Consider the following 16,428-nt stretch of genomic DNA (forward strand, 5'->3'; position numbering starts at 1 on the left):
ACAAAAAATAAAAAAAAATTACAAGATTTTTAAGCTAATTACACCTATTCTAAGCCCCCTAATAAAATAATAAATCCCCCCAAAATAAAAAAAATTCCCTGCCCTATTCTAAATTAAAAAAATTTCAAAGCTCTTTACCTTACCAGCCCTTAAAAGGGCCTTTTGTGGGGCATGCCCCAAAGAATTCAGCTCTTTTGCATTTAAAAACATATACAATACCCCCCCCATTACAACCCACCACCCACATACCCCTATTCTAAAACCACCCAAACCCCCCTTAAAAAAGCCTAACACTACCCCCCTGAAGATCTCCCTACCTTGTCTTCACCACACTGGGCCGAACTCCTCATCCGATCCGGGCGATGTCTTGCTCCAAGCGGCAAAGAAGAATTCTTCCTCCGGCGATGTCTTCCTCCAAGCGGCAAAGAAGAATTCTTCCTCCGGCGATGTCTTCCTCCAAGCGGCAAAGAAGAATTCTTCCTCCGGCGACGTCTTCCTCCAAGCGGCAGCAAAGTCTTCATCCTTCCGGCGGCATCTTCAATCTTCTTTCTTCGCTCCGCCGCCGCGGAGCATCCATCCCGGCCGACGACTGAACGACGAATGAGGTACCTTTAAATGACGTCATCCAAGATGGCGTCCGCCGAATTCCGATTGGCTGATAGGATTCTATCAGCCAATCGGAATTAAGTTAGAAAAATCTGATTGGCTGATTGAATCAGCCAATCAGATTCAAGTTCAATCCGATTGGCTGATCCAATCAGCCAATCAGATTGAGCTCGCATTCTATTGGTTGTTCCGATCAGCCAATAGAATGCGAGCTCAATCTGATTGGCTGATTGGATCAGCCAATCGGATTGAACTTGAATCTGATTGGCTGATTCAATCAGCCAATCAGATTTTTCTAACTTAATTCTGATTGGCTGATAGAATCCTATCAGCCAATCGGAATTCGGCGGACGCCATCTTGGATGACGTCATTTAAAGGTACCTCATTCGCCGTTCAGTCGTCGGCCAGGATGGATGCTCCGCGGCGGCGGAGCGAAGAAAGAAGATTGAAGATGCCGCCGGAAGGATGAAGACTTTGCTGCCGCTTGGAGGAAGACGTCGCCGGAGGAAGAATTCTTCTTTGCCGCTTGGAGGAAGACATCGCCGGAGGAAGAATTCTTCTTTGCCGCTTGGAGGAAGACATCGCCGGAGGAAGAATTCTTCTTTGCCGCTTGGAGCAAGACATCGCCCGGATCGGATGAGGAGTTCGGCCCGGTGTGGTGAAGACAAGGTAGGGAGATCTTCAGGGGGGTAGTGTTAGGCTTTTTTAAGGGGGGTTTGGGTGGTTTTAGAATAGGGGTATGTGGGTGGTGGGTTGTAATGGGGGGGGTATTGTATATGTTTTTAAATGCAAAAGAGCTGAATTCTTTGGGGCATGCCCCACAAAAGGCCCTTTTAAGGGCTGGTAAGGTAAAGAGCTTTGAAAAATTTTTAATTTAGAATAGGGCAGGGAATTTTTTTTATTTTGGGGGGCTTTATTATTTTATTAGGGGGCTTAGAATAGGTGTAATTAGCTTAAAAATCTTGTAATTTTTTTTTATTTTTTGTAATTTAGTGTTTGTTTTTTTTTGTAATTTAGTTTAGTTAATTTAATTGTATTTTTAGATAGATGTTTGTAGTTTATTTAATTTATTGATAGTGTAGGTGTATTTGTAATTTAGGTTAGGATTTATTTTACAGGTAATTGGGTAATTATTTTAGCTAGGTAGATATTAAATAGTTAATAACTATTTAATAGCTATTATACCTAGTTAAAATAATTAACAATTTACCTGTAAAATAAATATTAACCCTAACATAGCTACAATGTAATTATTAATTATATTGTAGCTTTCTTAGGGTTTATTTTATAGGTAAGTATTTAGATTTAAATAGGAATATTTTAGTTTATAAATGAATTAGATTAATTTAATATAAATTTAGTTAGGGGTGTTAGGGTTAGATAGAGTTAATATAGTTAATATAAATACTATAGGAACTATATTAACTATATTAACCCTAATATAATTAGGGTTAATATAGTTAATATATATAATGTAATACCTATATTAACTATAATATACTTAGGGTTAATATAGATAACATAGCTGGCGGCGGGGTAGGTAGATTAAATTAGGGGTTAATCATTTTAATAGAGATGGCGGCGGTGTAAGGGGCTTACATTAGGGGTTAATAATATTAATATAGCTGGCGGCGGTATAGGGGGATTAGATTAGGGGTTAATAATTTTTATATAGGTGGCGGAGGTGTAAGGGGTCAGATTAGGGGATAGATAAGGTAGATGACAGCGGTGTAAGGGGTTCACATTAGGGGATAGATAAGGTAGATGGCGGCGGTTTTAGGGGCTCACAGTAGGGGGTTAGTTTATGTAGATGGCGGCGGGGTCCGGGAGCGGCGGTTTAGGGGTTAATAACTTTATTAGGGATTTCTGGGGGGGGGGGATCGCGGTTGACAGGTAGATAGACATTGCGCATGCGTTAGGTGTTAGGTTTATTTTATAGCTAGTTTAGGTAGTTACGGGGCTCCAATAGTCAGCGTAAGGCTTCTTACGGCTGCTTTTTGTGGCGAGGTGAAAATGGAGTAAGTTTTCTCCATTTTCGCCACATAAGTCCTTACGCTGCATATTGGATACCAAACTGCGCTGGTTTGGTATACCTGCCTATAGCCAAAAAAACTACGGGCGACGGCAGAAATATACGGGCGTAACTTCTAGGTTACGCCGTATATAGGATACCAAACCAGCGCAAATATTGGCGTCCCGGCTTTTGCGGGCGACGATTTTTATCGGATCGACCCCCTGATGGTTGTCCAGTACTTTTGTGAGGGTCTGCTGGTGACCCTACTTGACACCTGTATACATTTTGTTGTTGTTGTTTTCTGTTTAATTTGTTACCAAAAATATAAAACTTTTAAAGACACGTTTACCTATTTATAGAATGACACTGTCACTTATTTTTCCTGTCAATTGCGCAGAAATGTTAACAGCATTACATTTAGAACTGCACAAGGGAGAATTTGCAGCCTAATTTTGGTGACAGGAGCCCAACGATAATATAGCTTGCTAGGCCACAAGAGGATAAAAAATCATACAGGAACCGTGTTCTACACTTACTATTGATGTTATCTTTAATAGATTCTCTTCCTTAGAGGGCATAATACACCAGAAGAGACCTAAAGCAGAATTTGGAATTTCTTTTTCAAATACAGAAGATAAATAATGTATTTCCTGTTCCCTTGAAGTGAATATAATTATTAAAAGAATAACATAACTAGGGCAGTTATATATATATCGCAATGTATATATTTACATAAGTATTCAAAAAATATAGTCCGGTTATAAACATTTACAGACTGTATACAATATATCTCATACAAGAGAAAGAAAAACAATATAATCATGAAGCTGCAGAAAATCCATAAAAAAACGTAGTAATGAAACCCCCCAAAAACATGAAATCTATGAACATAAAAGTAATTTGAATAAAAAAGCACCATGAGTAATGGAATTCTTGTGATTGGATTGTTTTCAATACAATTTGAAAATCAGGTCCTATTCACAGTTTTTTTGTTAAGGACTTTACATCCCTCAGGCTTCAATAGAATTCAATGACAACCACTTCTAATTGGGTTTTGAGAGCATGTTAAGTCACTATCAATGACATTTAAGATATCCTGTGAGCTTGCACTGAAACCCACAGGTGATATCAAGTGCGTATGTGCGCTGCCAAAAATAATATACAATTGTCACACTCCAGTGCCTGCTTCTAATTAGAGCTGTCCTAATTCTTAGCTGCTAATAGGCTTAGTAGTACAGACAGCATTACATGATGCTAAAATATTTGTTAGAGGCCTTACATTTACTGCATTGTATCTAACTAAAGGTATACAAAAGCATGTTATATTAAAGGGACATAGAAGTGGTACATAAACATGAATGCATCATTTGTGGTCCCATAGCTGCTGTTTATAAATAAATGTGATGTGATGCTTTTGCATTGTATTAATATACCTGTACTTTGTTTGCTTGACTCTGGCGCAGCTCTTCAGCTCATGTGAGGCAGCAACGCAGAGGCTGTTTTGCCCCAAAAATATGCAAATTACCAGCTGGTTGTTGCACTGTGGGATAGAATCAATGTATACATAAACCATACAAAGTAAAGCTCTTATGGGCAAACTTTACTATCCCTGCAGCCGGACAGGGTCGTAAGTAGTGAACTTATCCGCCTGCAATCGTCACTTGTGAAGTTGCAACACACTGTAAAATATAAAAAAAATCTTTCATGATTCCGATGAGCATGCAGTTTTAAGCAACTTTTTAATTTACTCCTAGTATCAATTTAACCACCAATCAGCAAGCGCTACCCAGGTGCTGAACCAAAAATGGTCTGTTTCCTAAGCTTACATTCCTGTTTTTCAAATAAAGATAACAAGAGAATGAAGAAAATTTGATAATAGGAGTAAATAAGAAGCTGCGTAAAATTGCATGCTCTATCTGAATCATGAAAGAACAAATTTGGGTTTCATATCCCTTTAATAAATCTAACCCTATGCCACTTTACAGATCACTACTTAGGCCTCATCATGAGTATCGTGTGCAACTCTAGTGTCCATATCTCCAAAAGTTATAACAAACTAGAATCTGTTCAAAGGAGGGCTACTAAATGATCTAAAAATACAACTTACTATTGTGGGAGTTGTGCTTTGTAAACATGGTACTTTTTACAAAATTACAACTATATCAAACAATACAAGGAAGATGTATAATCTACAGAAAAAGTAAAGTTCTTATGTCACTTTACACATCACTAGTTAGGCCTTGTCTTGAGTATTGTGTCCAGTTCTGGAGGCCATATCTCCATAACGATATAAATAAGCTGGAATCTGTTCAAAGGAGAGCTACCAAAAAAGGTCTAAAAAAAGACTGACTCAATGACCTATATACTGTATATATAGATTAGAGGAGTGAAGAAAGAGATGTGATCTGACAGAAACCTTCAAATATATTAAGGGATTTAATAAAGTCAAATTTGAGCAAAAACAGCAATACCAGAACAAGAGATCATGAAATCAAGTTGAAGAGTAGTGGATTCAGGAGTATGTGTGGAAGTAATTCTTTACAGAAAGGGTGGTTGATTTAAGGGGGCAGATTTTACCAAAAAAAAGCTTTTTTGGTGAAATGCTTGTGCAATGCCGCCCCCTGCACATTCGTGGCCAATAGTAAGCTAGCAGGGAGTGTCAATCATCCCGATCCTATCTAATCGGGATGATTGAAGTCTGCCACCTCAGAGGTGGAGGATGAGTTAAGGAGCAGCGTTCTTAAGACCGCTGCTTCTTAACTTTTGTTTCCGGCGAGCCGCAAGACTCGCGCAGAATAAGCAGCATTTGCTGCTTGATAAATCGGACCCATGGAATAAACTTCCATTTAAAGTGACAAAGACAAACTCTGTTGGGGACTTTAGGAATGCTTGATAGAAGCATAAGGATCCACTACAAACTAATTAAGCTTACACCATATAGAATATGAGCATTCTTAATAGGCCTACAGTTCTTATCAGCTGTCAAAAACTTTGCTTTTAAACATAGAATATGCATTTTAAAAACAGCAATAAGCTTCCAGGTCATGGCGAGGGGAAGGAAAGAGACAGGCGCATTGCACAGTACCTGTAGACTGCAAGCTCTTTGGAGTAGGGTTCCTGTTCTGTATTAATTTGCTTTGTCTTGTCTGCTTTATGTATCTGCATTTCTTTTTTTTTTCAGGAATCATTGTCATTGTCCCTAGTAGCACTACTAGTTTTGGCGACACTTTAATATTAATAATGATTATAATAATAATAATATCAATGTGATCTGTGTCTCTTCCTCCTGGCAATGAGCTGCTAGGGTCACTCCTGTTGTGCAGGAGCTTGGGACTGTCACCAAGACGTATGCAAAGGTAAATTTATTTAAAAACATGTAAAAACTATACGTTAAAACAGCAATAATGAACTAAGAGTTATTTAATAAAATGTCTTCCAGGTCCATTTAATTACTTTCCAATAAGAGACAATTGTTCTGATTAAAACATTGTCAGAATTAAACTTTCATTATTCAGATAGAGCATGCTATTTTAAACAACTTTCTAAGTAACTTCAAGTATCTCATTTGCTTTGTTCATTTGATATCCTTTGTTGAAAAACATATGTACATATCCTCAGCAGCAATATACTACTGGGATCTAGCTGGTGATTGGTAACTGCACATACATGTCTTTTGTCATTGGCTCACCCAATGTGTTCAGCTAGTTCCCAGTAGTGCACTGCTGCTCTTTCAACAAGTGATGACAAGAGAATTAAGCACATTTTATAACAGAAGTCAATTGGAAAGTTCTTTAAAATTGTATGCTCTACATCAATCATTCATGATCAAAGACAAACTTTGGGTTTCATGTCCTTTTCAATTCATATATACCCTTATTAACACCTAAATAAAATGAAAGTAAAATTATTTATTGTCAAGGATGACATACCTTCTTAACTTCATACTTAATGGCCAGTTTCACTCGGCTTAGGGAAGGTCTGTGAGATTCTACAGGCTCAGCATCCACATCTCCATTCAGAATAGCTTCTACTTCTTCAGAATCTCGGCAGAGGTCAAGGACACCGACCACAAAATCCTTGCATTGCATAGAGAGCTTGCGATAGTCATTCTGGGAAGTAAAAAAAGACTACTGAATGGCATGATTAAATACAAAACGTGGCTTTAAACACTTTGAGATGGTAATATAAAATGATAAATCATGTGAATAAAAAAAAAGTATTTTCCTGTAACTCCATTCTGAAATTGTGAGCTTTTCAGTTCCTGTTAGAAATGGAAGAGCAAAACACTGTTCTATTCCACACAGCCATTGGCTGCACAGCACTTTAGTGACCTATTTATAACGGTCCCTAATTGGCCACAGCAGAGAAGGCAACCTAAGTTACAACATGACAGCTCCCGTTGTTTTATTTACACTAAAACTTTACACTTATTTTGTCCATTTTTAAACAGCTAATGAAAAAATAGATCTACATGTTATTCTCAGACTAATCTTTTCTTTGAATGCATTATTCTATCTAGCATTTATTTCGGTTTAAATATTCATATCCATAAATATACTACAGACATCTTTTAGAGGAGATGTATATGCTCTTTACACCACATATTATTCTTTTGCATTTTTTTACTGTAATTAAAATTGAAAAAATACATTTACAAATAAATATTTTCTACATAAAAGGGCAAATAAAGCCAACTACACATACAAGGAATAACATAATTGATGTATAATTAATTAGTAAACTAATGCACCTAAAATAAATTAAATAATCCAGTTTGTCTTTTAAGTATACAGGGCACGATTACATTTGCGGCGTCACCGTTTTTTATGCGATTTTGATATCACATATACAGCACCGCATATAAATGTGGTGCGTATATTTCGTCCTTGGCCCGCAATTTTTACTCCCATAAGCTAACATAGAACTGTGTCGCAAATCGTTATCACATAGTCAGTGCAAAGACTTACGCGCGAAAATGGAGAAATTTTACTACATTTTCACCACGTCACACATAGACAGGCACAACAAGACTTGCACTGAGTATGCGAGCACCGTAACTGTCTGAAAATATAAACTAAGACCTAACGCATGTGCAATATCTATTTACCTCCTGAAAATAACTAACATCTAACGCATGCGCAATATCTATCTACCTGTTAACCATCATTCCCCCACTGCAATAACTAATAAACTATATTAACCTCTAATCTGCCAACTCCCACATCGCAAAACATTGAATTAACCCCACAATGCAATATACCTTAATAAACTGTTAACCCCTAATCCACCATTCACCCATATCGCAAAATACCTATTAAAACTATTAACCCCTAAACCGCCATCCCGCATCAACGCAATAAACTTAAATAACCTATTAACCCCTAATCCACCAAATTCACACAATGCAATAATCCTAATAAAACTATTAACCCCTAAACCGCCAAACTCACACAATGCAAATAACTCATTAAATTACTAAACCCCCTAATCTAACACACCCTAACCTAAAACCCCCTAAATTAACCCCAGATACTTAAATTAAAAAGTACTAAATTACAAACAATTAAAATAAAAAAGCTAAGATTACTTAAAAATAAAAAAAAATAAAAAATTAAATTAATCTAAGATTACAAAAAATAAAAAATTCTAACATTACATAAAACAATAAACCAAATTATAAAAATTTAAAAATTAAACCTAATCCCTATGAAAACACCCCCTAATATAAAGCTGAACTACCAATAGCCCTTAAAATGGCCTTTTGTAGGGCATTGCCCTAAATTAAACATCTCTTTTACCTTAAAAACTACTAAGTCCCCCCTCTAACAGTAAAACCCCCTACCCATCAAACCCCCAAAATAAAAAAACTAAAACTAAAAAATCCTAAACTACTCATTGCCCCTAAAGGGGCATTTGTATGGGCATTGCCCTTAGAAGGTCATTCAGCTCTTTTACTGTCCTTAAAAGGGGATTCAGCTCTTTTTTAAAGGCCCATTAAACCCTAATCTAAAAAAAACCAAAAAACCCAAAAAATAAAAAATAAAAGCCTAAGTCTATCCCCCAGATAGGTACTCACAGTTCCTGAAGTCCGGCAGTGAAGTCTTCTTCCAAGCGGCAATATCTTCTATCTTCTTCCAGGAACAAGCCGGCGTGGAGCGGAGCAAGGAACTGAAGACCGGCGACGGCGGAACTGAAGACCGGCGACGGCGGAGCGTGGAGATCCCCTTCGTACGATCACCGCCGCACACTGAGGATTGAATTCAAGGTACACGTTTATATATGGGGTAGCAGATGTGAATGAAAGGATATTTGCAATATAATAAAGTTACTAAAAACACAGTGCAAAACAGGGAATCTCTATATTCCCCAAAAAAAATTAAAAAAGAAGATTTCTCCTAAAAAGGAGAAAAATGTACTATGCGCTACTGGGAGCAGCTGAATTAGTAACCAAGATGACAAAAAATGTGTGTTAGAAAGTTAAGTGCAATATGCAGAAAATGAAGTGATTGCGTATATATCGTAATGTGAACAGGTAATAAAAGTGCAATATCACAAAAAATGTGTGTTTAAGTTAAGAAGTTGGTTGGTCCATTAAAGATGGTGTATTTGAAACCACCTGTAGTGGATAAACAACTGGGGGTAATAAACACTAAAAGATGAACATGGGTTTGAAACAAATGTGGCCCAAATAGAATAAGAGTTTGATACAATTTAATAACAAAGTTGAAGCACAATTTCATAAAACAAGACACGTATAATCATACGGACAAAATATCAACAGAGAATTGATATAAGCATTGTATCAAACAATAATCCTAGTTGGATACAAAATTAAAATACACATATAAGTATAAAAACATTTAAAAATGTTAAAATCAAAACATCCCAGAAATGAATCCAGGTGAAAGTGCCAGAGAGTCTTTTTACAAGGTTCTTCTGATATAAAGGTGTCAAGTCTTACTTACACCAGATTTGGTTTGGAGAGCCTCATAGGCATTCGTGGTATCCCAATAGATGCGATAGTTCGGCAGAGTTGATGTTTAGCAGCGTGTGATCGGCAGAGCTGATATTCCTCAGCGTATGCAGGAAATAACAGTCCTGTGAAGCTTCCGCTAGAACGGACACCTTCCGGGGTCTGTGAAAATGGTAATGTGAGACTGGACTACGGAAGCCCAGGCAGAACAAAAGAGTAACACGTTTCAGCCTCATGGGGCATTTTTCAAACACTAAACACAATGCATTTTCACCGCTTTAAATACCCTGAGATAAACCAAATATTTGACCAATGAGATTTCAATGGAAACAGCGGCTAAAGTCTAAAAGGCATATTGGTATTTGTGCATAAACTAGCAGCGAATTGTTTAAGGGTGTAAAAAAGAGGGGATTTCATAGCGGACAGAAAATACATTTTACAAGGATACAATTTACAAAAAAATCAGCTATGGGCACCAGGTTTGCTCCAAGTTATGCAAATCTTTTTATGGGTTTTTGGGAGAAATCATTTTTGGTCTCTACTCCCTTTGGGGCAAACCTGGTGTCCTACATTCAGTATTTTGATGACATCCTCATTATTTTACAGGACACTGAGGATTCTTTTTTAACCCCTTAAGGACCAGCGACGTACCCTGTATGTCACTGCCTTTTTTTGGGACTTGATTGTTTTATTGCGCGGTCTTGCCACCAGCGTTGAGACTGCTCTATTCCACAAAGCCTGCTGGAGGGAGGGTATCAATAGCGTCTTCTTGCTAGACTTGTGCTATTATGTCCTGAAAAAACCCTTAATAACCAGTCACATACAGGGTACATTGTGGTCATTAAGGGGTTAAATTTTGTTTCTAGTATGAATGATAACAACAAAAACAAAAACAAAAAGTTCACTTCTGAAAAAGATAAGCATTGCATCTACTTTCTTGATCTGGAGTTATTTGTAGATGGAGACAAACTTAACTCCAGAACTCATTTCAAGAAAGTGGAGGCAAATAGTTACATCCATCAGATAAGCTGCCACCATCGCAGATGGAAAGAAAATATTCTAAAGGGGCAACTCCTGAGAATTAGAAAAAAACTGTTCAAATATTGAAGATTATTACTCACAATCAGACAAACTAAAACAAAAAAATTTAGACCGTGGTTATGACGGTCTAACCATAGAAAATATAAGAAACTCAGTACGCCTAGTAGATAGAAAATCACTATTAGAAGGGAAACCTAAACCAAACCAAACAAATAAAGAAAATTATGTCACATTTATTCCATTTATAACAAAGTATAACGGTAATAAGCATATTCTAGAAAAAATAATTAATAAACATTGGGGTCTTATAAAAAAGATGAGAAATTGGGTATTATTTTGCCAAACAAACCTCAATTTGTCTATAGGAGGGCTAAGAATTTAAAATCAATTCTAGCACCCACAGAGGTGAAAAATAAATTTAATAACATTTATGATGTGGACCTTATGGGCAAAAAACTGCAAGTTTTTTTCCCGTGTCTAACCTTCAAATCATGCAAGCATTCCAAAAAACAGAAAGAGGTGGTCTCCCATGTAACTAGCCAGAAATATAAAATTAAGAATCTTATTAGATGTACAGACAGGAATGTTGTTTATATAATCCAGTGTAAATGTGAAAAGCAATACGTGGGGGAGTCGGAAAGACCCTTCTGCGATACAATTAGGGAACATTTATGGTCAATAGAGAACTGTAGTTTTGACAGAAATAAAGATCTTCCGGTCCCTAAGCATTTTGCTAGTTGCAATAAAGGAAGTAAAAAATTGGAGAGGAGGTAACCCCCATAAGGAACTCCTCAAAAAGGAAGGCAGGTGGATTTTTCTATTAAAGACTCTCCAACCCTCTGGCCTTAATATAGAGTTTGATATAAATTGTTTTATCAATGATTAGCTGTTTTTATGTCTTTTTTGTAAATTGTATCCTTGTAAAATGTATTTTCTGTCCGCTATGCAATCCCCCCTTTTTTACACCCTTAACAATTCGCTGCTAGTTTATGCACAAATCCCAATATGCCTTTAAGACTTTAGGCGCTGTTTCCATTGAAATCTCATTGGTCAAATATTTGGTGTATCTCAGGGTATTTAAAGCCATGAAAATTAATTGTGTTTAGAGTTTGAAAAAGGCCCCTTGAGGCTGAAACGCGTTACTCTTATGTTCTGCCTGGGCTTCCGTAGTCCAGTCTCACATCACCATTTTCACAGACGCCAGGAGGTGTCCGTTCTAGCGGAAGCTTCATAGGACTGTTATTGCCTGCATATGTTGAGGAATATCAGCTCTGCCGATCACACGCTGTTAAACATCAACTCTGCCGAACTATTGCATCTATTGGGATACCACGCATGCCTGTGAGGTTCTCCAAACCAAATCTGGTTTAAGTAAGACTTGACACCTTTTGATTTGGTTCCGTATTTTGCTTCTCATTGGAATCTTTTTGTATTCCAGCGTTCCTGACTTCTTTATATCAGAAGAACCTTGTTAAAGACTCTCTGGCACTTTCACCTGGATTCATTTCTGGGATGTTTTGAGTTTAATGATTTTAAATGTTTTTATACTTATATGTGTATTTTTATTTTGTATCCAACTAGGATTATTGTTTGATACAATGCTTATATCAGTTCTCTGTTGATATTTTGTCCAAATGATTATACGTGTCTTGTTTTATGAAATTGTGCTTCAACTTTGTTATCAAATTGTATCAATATCTTATTCCATTTGGGCCACATTTGTTTTAAACCCATGTTCATCTTTTAGTGTTTATTAGCCCCAGTTGTTTATCCACTACAGGTGGTTTCAAATACAACTTCTTTAATCGATTATCAACTTCTTAACTTTAACACACATTTTTTGCACTTTTATTACCTGTTCACATTGTGATATATACGCAATCACTTCATTTTTGCATATTGCACTTAACTTTCTAACACACATTTTTGTCATCTTGGTTATTAATTTAGCTGCTCCCAGTAGCGCATAGTACATTTATCTTCTTTTTAAATATATGGGGTACCTTGAAATCCTATTGGCTGATTTGAGTCTTCAAATTCAAATCAGCCAATAGGATGAGAGCTACTGAAATCCTATTGGCTGATTTGAACAGCCAATAGGATTTCAGTCGCTTTCATTCTATTGGCTAATTGAATTTGAAGAATCAAATCAGCCAATAGGAATTTAAGGTACCCCATATTTTAACGCGTACCTTGAATTAAATCCTCAGTGTGCAGCGGTGATCGTACAAACAGGATCAACACACTCCATGGTCGCTGATCTTCTCAGCTCTGCCATTGCCGGTCTTCAGTTCTGTGGTCACCAGTCTTCAGTTCCGCTTCGGCTTTTTGCTGGAAGAAGTTAGAAGATATCGCACGTTGGAAGAAGACTTCACAGCCGGTCTTCAGGAACCGTGAGTACCTATCTGGGGGTTAGGCTTTTTTTTTTTTTTTTTAGATTAGGGTTTTAATGGGCCTTTGAAAAAGAGCTGAATGGCCATACAAATGCCCCTTTAGGGGCAATGGGTAGTTTAGATTTTTTTAGTGTTATTTTTTTTTATTTTGGGGGGTTTGGTGGGTGGGGGGGTTTTACTGTTAGAGGGGGGACTTTTTAAGGTAAAAGATCTGTTTAACCATTTTAAGGGCTATTGGTAGTTTAGCATTAGATTAGTGGGTGTTTTTATTTTCATAGGGATTAGGTTTAATTTTTTTCTTTTTGATAATTTGGATTATTAATTTATGTAATGTTAGACTTTTTTTAAATTTTTTGTAATCTTAGATTAATTTAATTTTATTTTTTTTTATTTTTAAGTAATGTTAGCTTTTTTATTTTAATTGTAACTTAGTATTTTTTAATTTAGGTAATTGGGGTTAATTTAGAGGGTGTTAGGTTAGGGGGTTTAGTAATTTAGTTATTCATGTTGTGGGGGTTTGGCGGATTAGAGGTTAATAGATTTATTAGGTTTGTTGCGATTTGGGTTTGGCAGATTAGGGGTTAATAGATTTATAAGGTTTGTTGCGATGTGGGTTAATGGTGGATTAGGGGTTAATAGTTTAATAGGTACTTTGCGTTGTGGGGGTTGCCGGATTAGGGGTTAATACTTTTATTAGGTAGATAGCGATGCGGGTGAATGGCAGATTAGGGGTTAATACATTTATTAGGTAGATTGTGATGTGGGTGGATGGCGGATTAGGGGTTAATACATTTATTAGGTAGTTTGCGATGTTGGGGTTCGTGGATTTAGGGGTTAATACATTTATTATTAGTTCCGATATGGGGGTGATGGTGGATATAGGGGTTTTGACGTGTCAGGTTTATTTTTGGGAGGCTTTAACAGGAGATTTAACTTTTTTTTTTCTTAGGCGCCGGCAGTTTCAAACATGCCGTAAATCACTGGCAACTCCAGAAATTTGTATTTACACACATTTTTGGACATAGCTAGTTTATCCAATTTACGGCACTTTATGAACTGCCGGCAAAGTATATGTGATTCCCCGATGTGCGAGGTGAAATTGCGGGCAACGCGGTTTTCAGCAGTTGCGCTGAAGCCTTTCCGCATATGTAATTACGCACCTGGTTGGGAATTAAATGTGGTCTATCCAATTTTCTTTTTTCAATATCGTAAAAACTGGACTGTCCATTTTTTTTTTAGCAAAGCAATCACAATCTTCCCAAGTCAAACAGATGAGCTTGATAACTGCCACAAGAATTGATCTACATTTCCTACAATGGCATCCTTAACAAAACAAAAGAGTTTCCTCTCTAGTGGTTTGTTTTTCTGTAAAAAAATACTTTTTAATGTCATTTAGCAATAGATATTCATTGGTATTGATATCTGTATTAATTTTTCAACTGTCAATATCTTGCCGATATTGTATGTTTATTCATGTTTATGCATATATATTTACATAGTGATGATGATAACATATTCAGTATAAATTTTTATTTGGCACAAATCTATCAACATCAAAAAGAGCCATCACTGTAGTTGGCATGGGCTGAGCAATCTTGTTTTTCTGGACTGAGCATATGCATATTGTTGGCCATATGTGTTAAAGATCGATCTGTGGTTTTTGAGGATTTATCAAGTGCCTTTGGCAATTGTACTCGGTATCCATTTTGTGGTCAATATTTATTTGGTAACTTGAGGTTGGGTGGTTTGTAATCAATGACAAAGTTGTCAATGCACCCTATGGGCAAATCTTCTGCTCAGATCTTGTACACTTCTTTTCATATACAAAAATTGTGTTTTTGTTTGCATTGTAAGTGCTCAAAATATATAAAAAAAAAGAGTCATACCGGGATCCTTAAAACAGCTGATAAACATAAACAAAATGATTGGACTCTATTTCACTAACAGTGAATTTCAAACATTATCACTGTTTTAATGTGTCCATGACCTCAGGCTGACACGGTACTTCTTGTACATATGCACTTTCCTATCGTGCATACTAAAATGAAGTGTCTCTTTTCATGACAACAAATGCTATCATAAAGTCGGTATCTCAGTCAATCATAGTATATCAACAGACTTTATTAAGTACAATAAATATCCTTTTAATATTATAGCAAATTAGGCCCTGCTTACTTGTAATATATATAAATATGCATATTCCAATGATTTAGCAGTGTGCAAAAATTCTAAATATCTTTACATTCTAACAGCATTTGATACTAGCGCCCTCATGGGTTCATACCCAAGATAAGTTACATAAAAGAACCAAAAGGGCATATTGCCAAACATTTAAACGGGTATAAAATATGACAAAATCTCATCTCAATGCTGCCCACTGCCAATTGTCATGTAAAAGGTGAGTGACAATTGTATGCTATCTATATATACATCTTAATCCGATTAATATTGTAATTTATTTGAAATAAAAGATCTTATTAAAACTGCAATGTTACAGACTTTCATTAAATTCTGACCTCAGGAATATACCTCCCTAATCAAGTTATCTGAAAATATAATCAAAGAGAAGACAGTTGTCTCAAATAAAATGAGATCACTTCAAAGGGGCCTTATCACATTGTATTCTCAGGTTTGAACTTCCATATAAGGAACTTCCTGCCTGAAGAGTTAGTAATAAAGTTAGTTAATCAAAGACCCCCCCCCTCCTCCTGTAGTCAGGGAAAACTAAAGTCCTAAATTCTTTAGATTAGTTAAAATTTATATACACATTGCAATATATTTATGTCAAGACCAGATTATGAATCAAATTATACACGCTTATGCTGTTATAATATTCTTTACAGACCATAAAATATATACCCTTAAAATTAACTTTACTCACAATAATTACATTCAAATACAACAATAAAATACCAGAGTATGGACCGTTAACTTAACAATGCTTAGTTAGACAATATAACAAAATACTTTAACATCCAATGGATATGTCAAGTTATCTGAACTGAAATAACCTCTTATTTAGCTACAATAAGGCAAATTCTAATAAATATAAATATATATATATATATATATATATATATATATATATATATATATATAGCAATAACTGTAATTTATATTAAAATACAAAATTATTTCTAAACATTAATATGTAATACAAGTATACTTACTACAATCTAACTAAAGCTTTAGAATAACTTTGATTTAAAATATTAAATATACAGGGCCCCATACGATATGCAGCGGCACCCGCAGAAGCCGGCGACGCCAGATTTTGCGCGGGTTTGGTATCACATATACAGCATAACATAGAAGTTATGCTTGTATATTTTTGCCTTCACCCATAGTTTTTTGGCCCATAGAGTGATATGCAAAACACGCGCAGTTTGGTATCCATACA

General features: G+C 36.1%; 1 protein-coding gene across 1 annotated transcript in view; it reads right to left on the reverse strand.

The window, feature by feature from the left end:
• TRPC3 (transient receptor potential cation channel subfamily C member 3) overlaps positions 1-16,428 on the reverse strand; it is a 612,367-nt gene that overhangs the window by 317,262 nt on the left and 278,677 nt on the right. The window contains exon 4 of the mRNA XM_053703612.1: positions 6,551-6,730. Coding sequence (XP_053559587.1) covers positions 6,551-6,730 — 180 coding nt within the window. The remainder of the gene's footprint in view (positions 1-6,550; positions 6,731-16,428) is intronic.

The sequence above is a fragment of the Bombina bombina genome, chromosome 2, assembly GCF_027579735.1.
Source record: "Bombina bombina isolate aBomBom1 chromosome 2, aBomBom1.pri, whole genome shotgun sequence".
Classification (NCBI taxonomy): domain Eukaryota; kingdom Metazoa; phylum Chordata; class Amphibia; order Anura; family Bombinatoridae; genus Bombina; species Bombina bombina.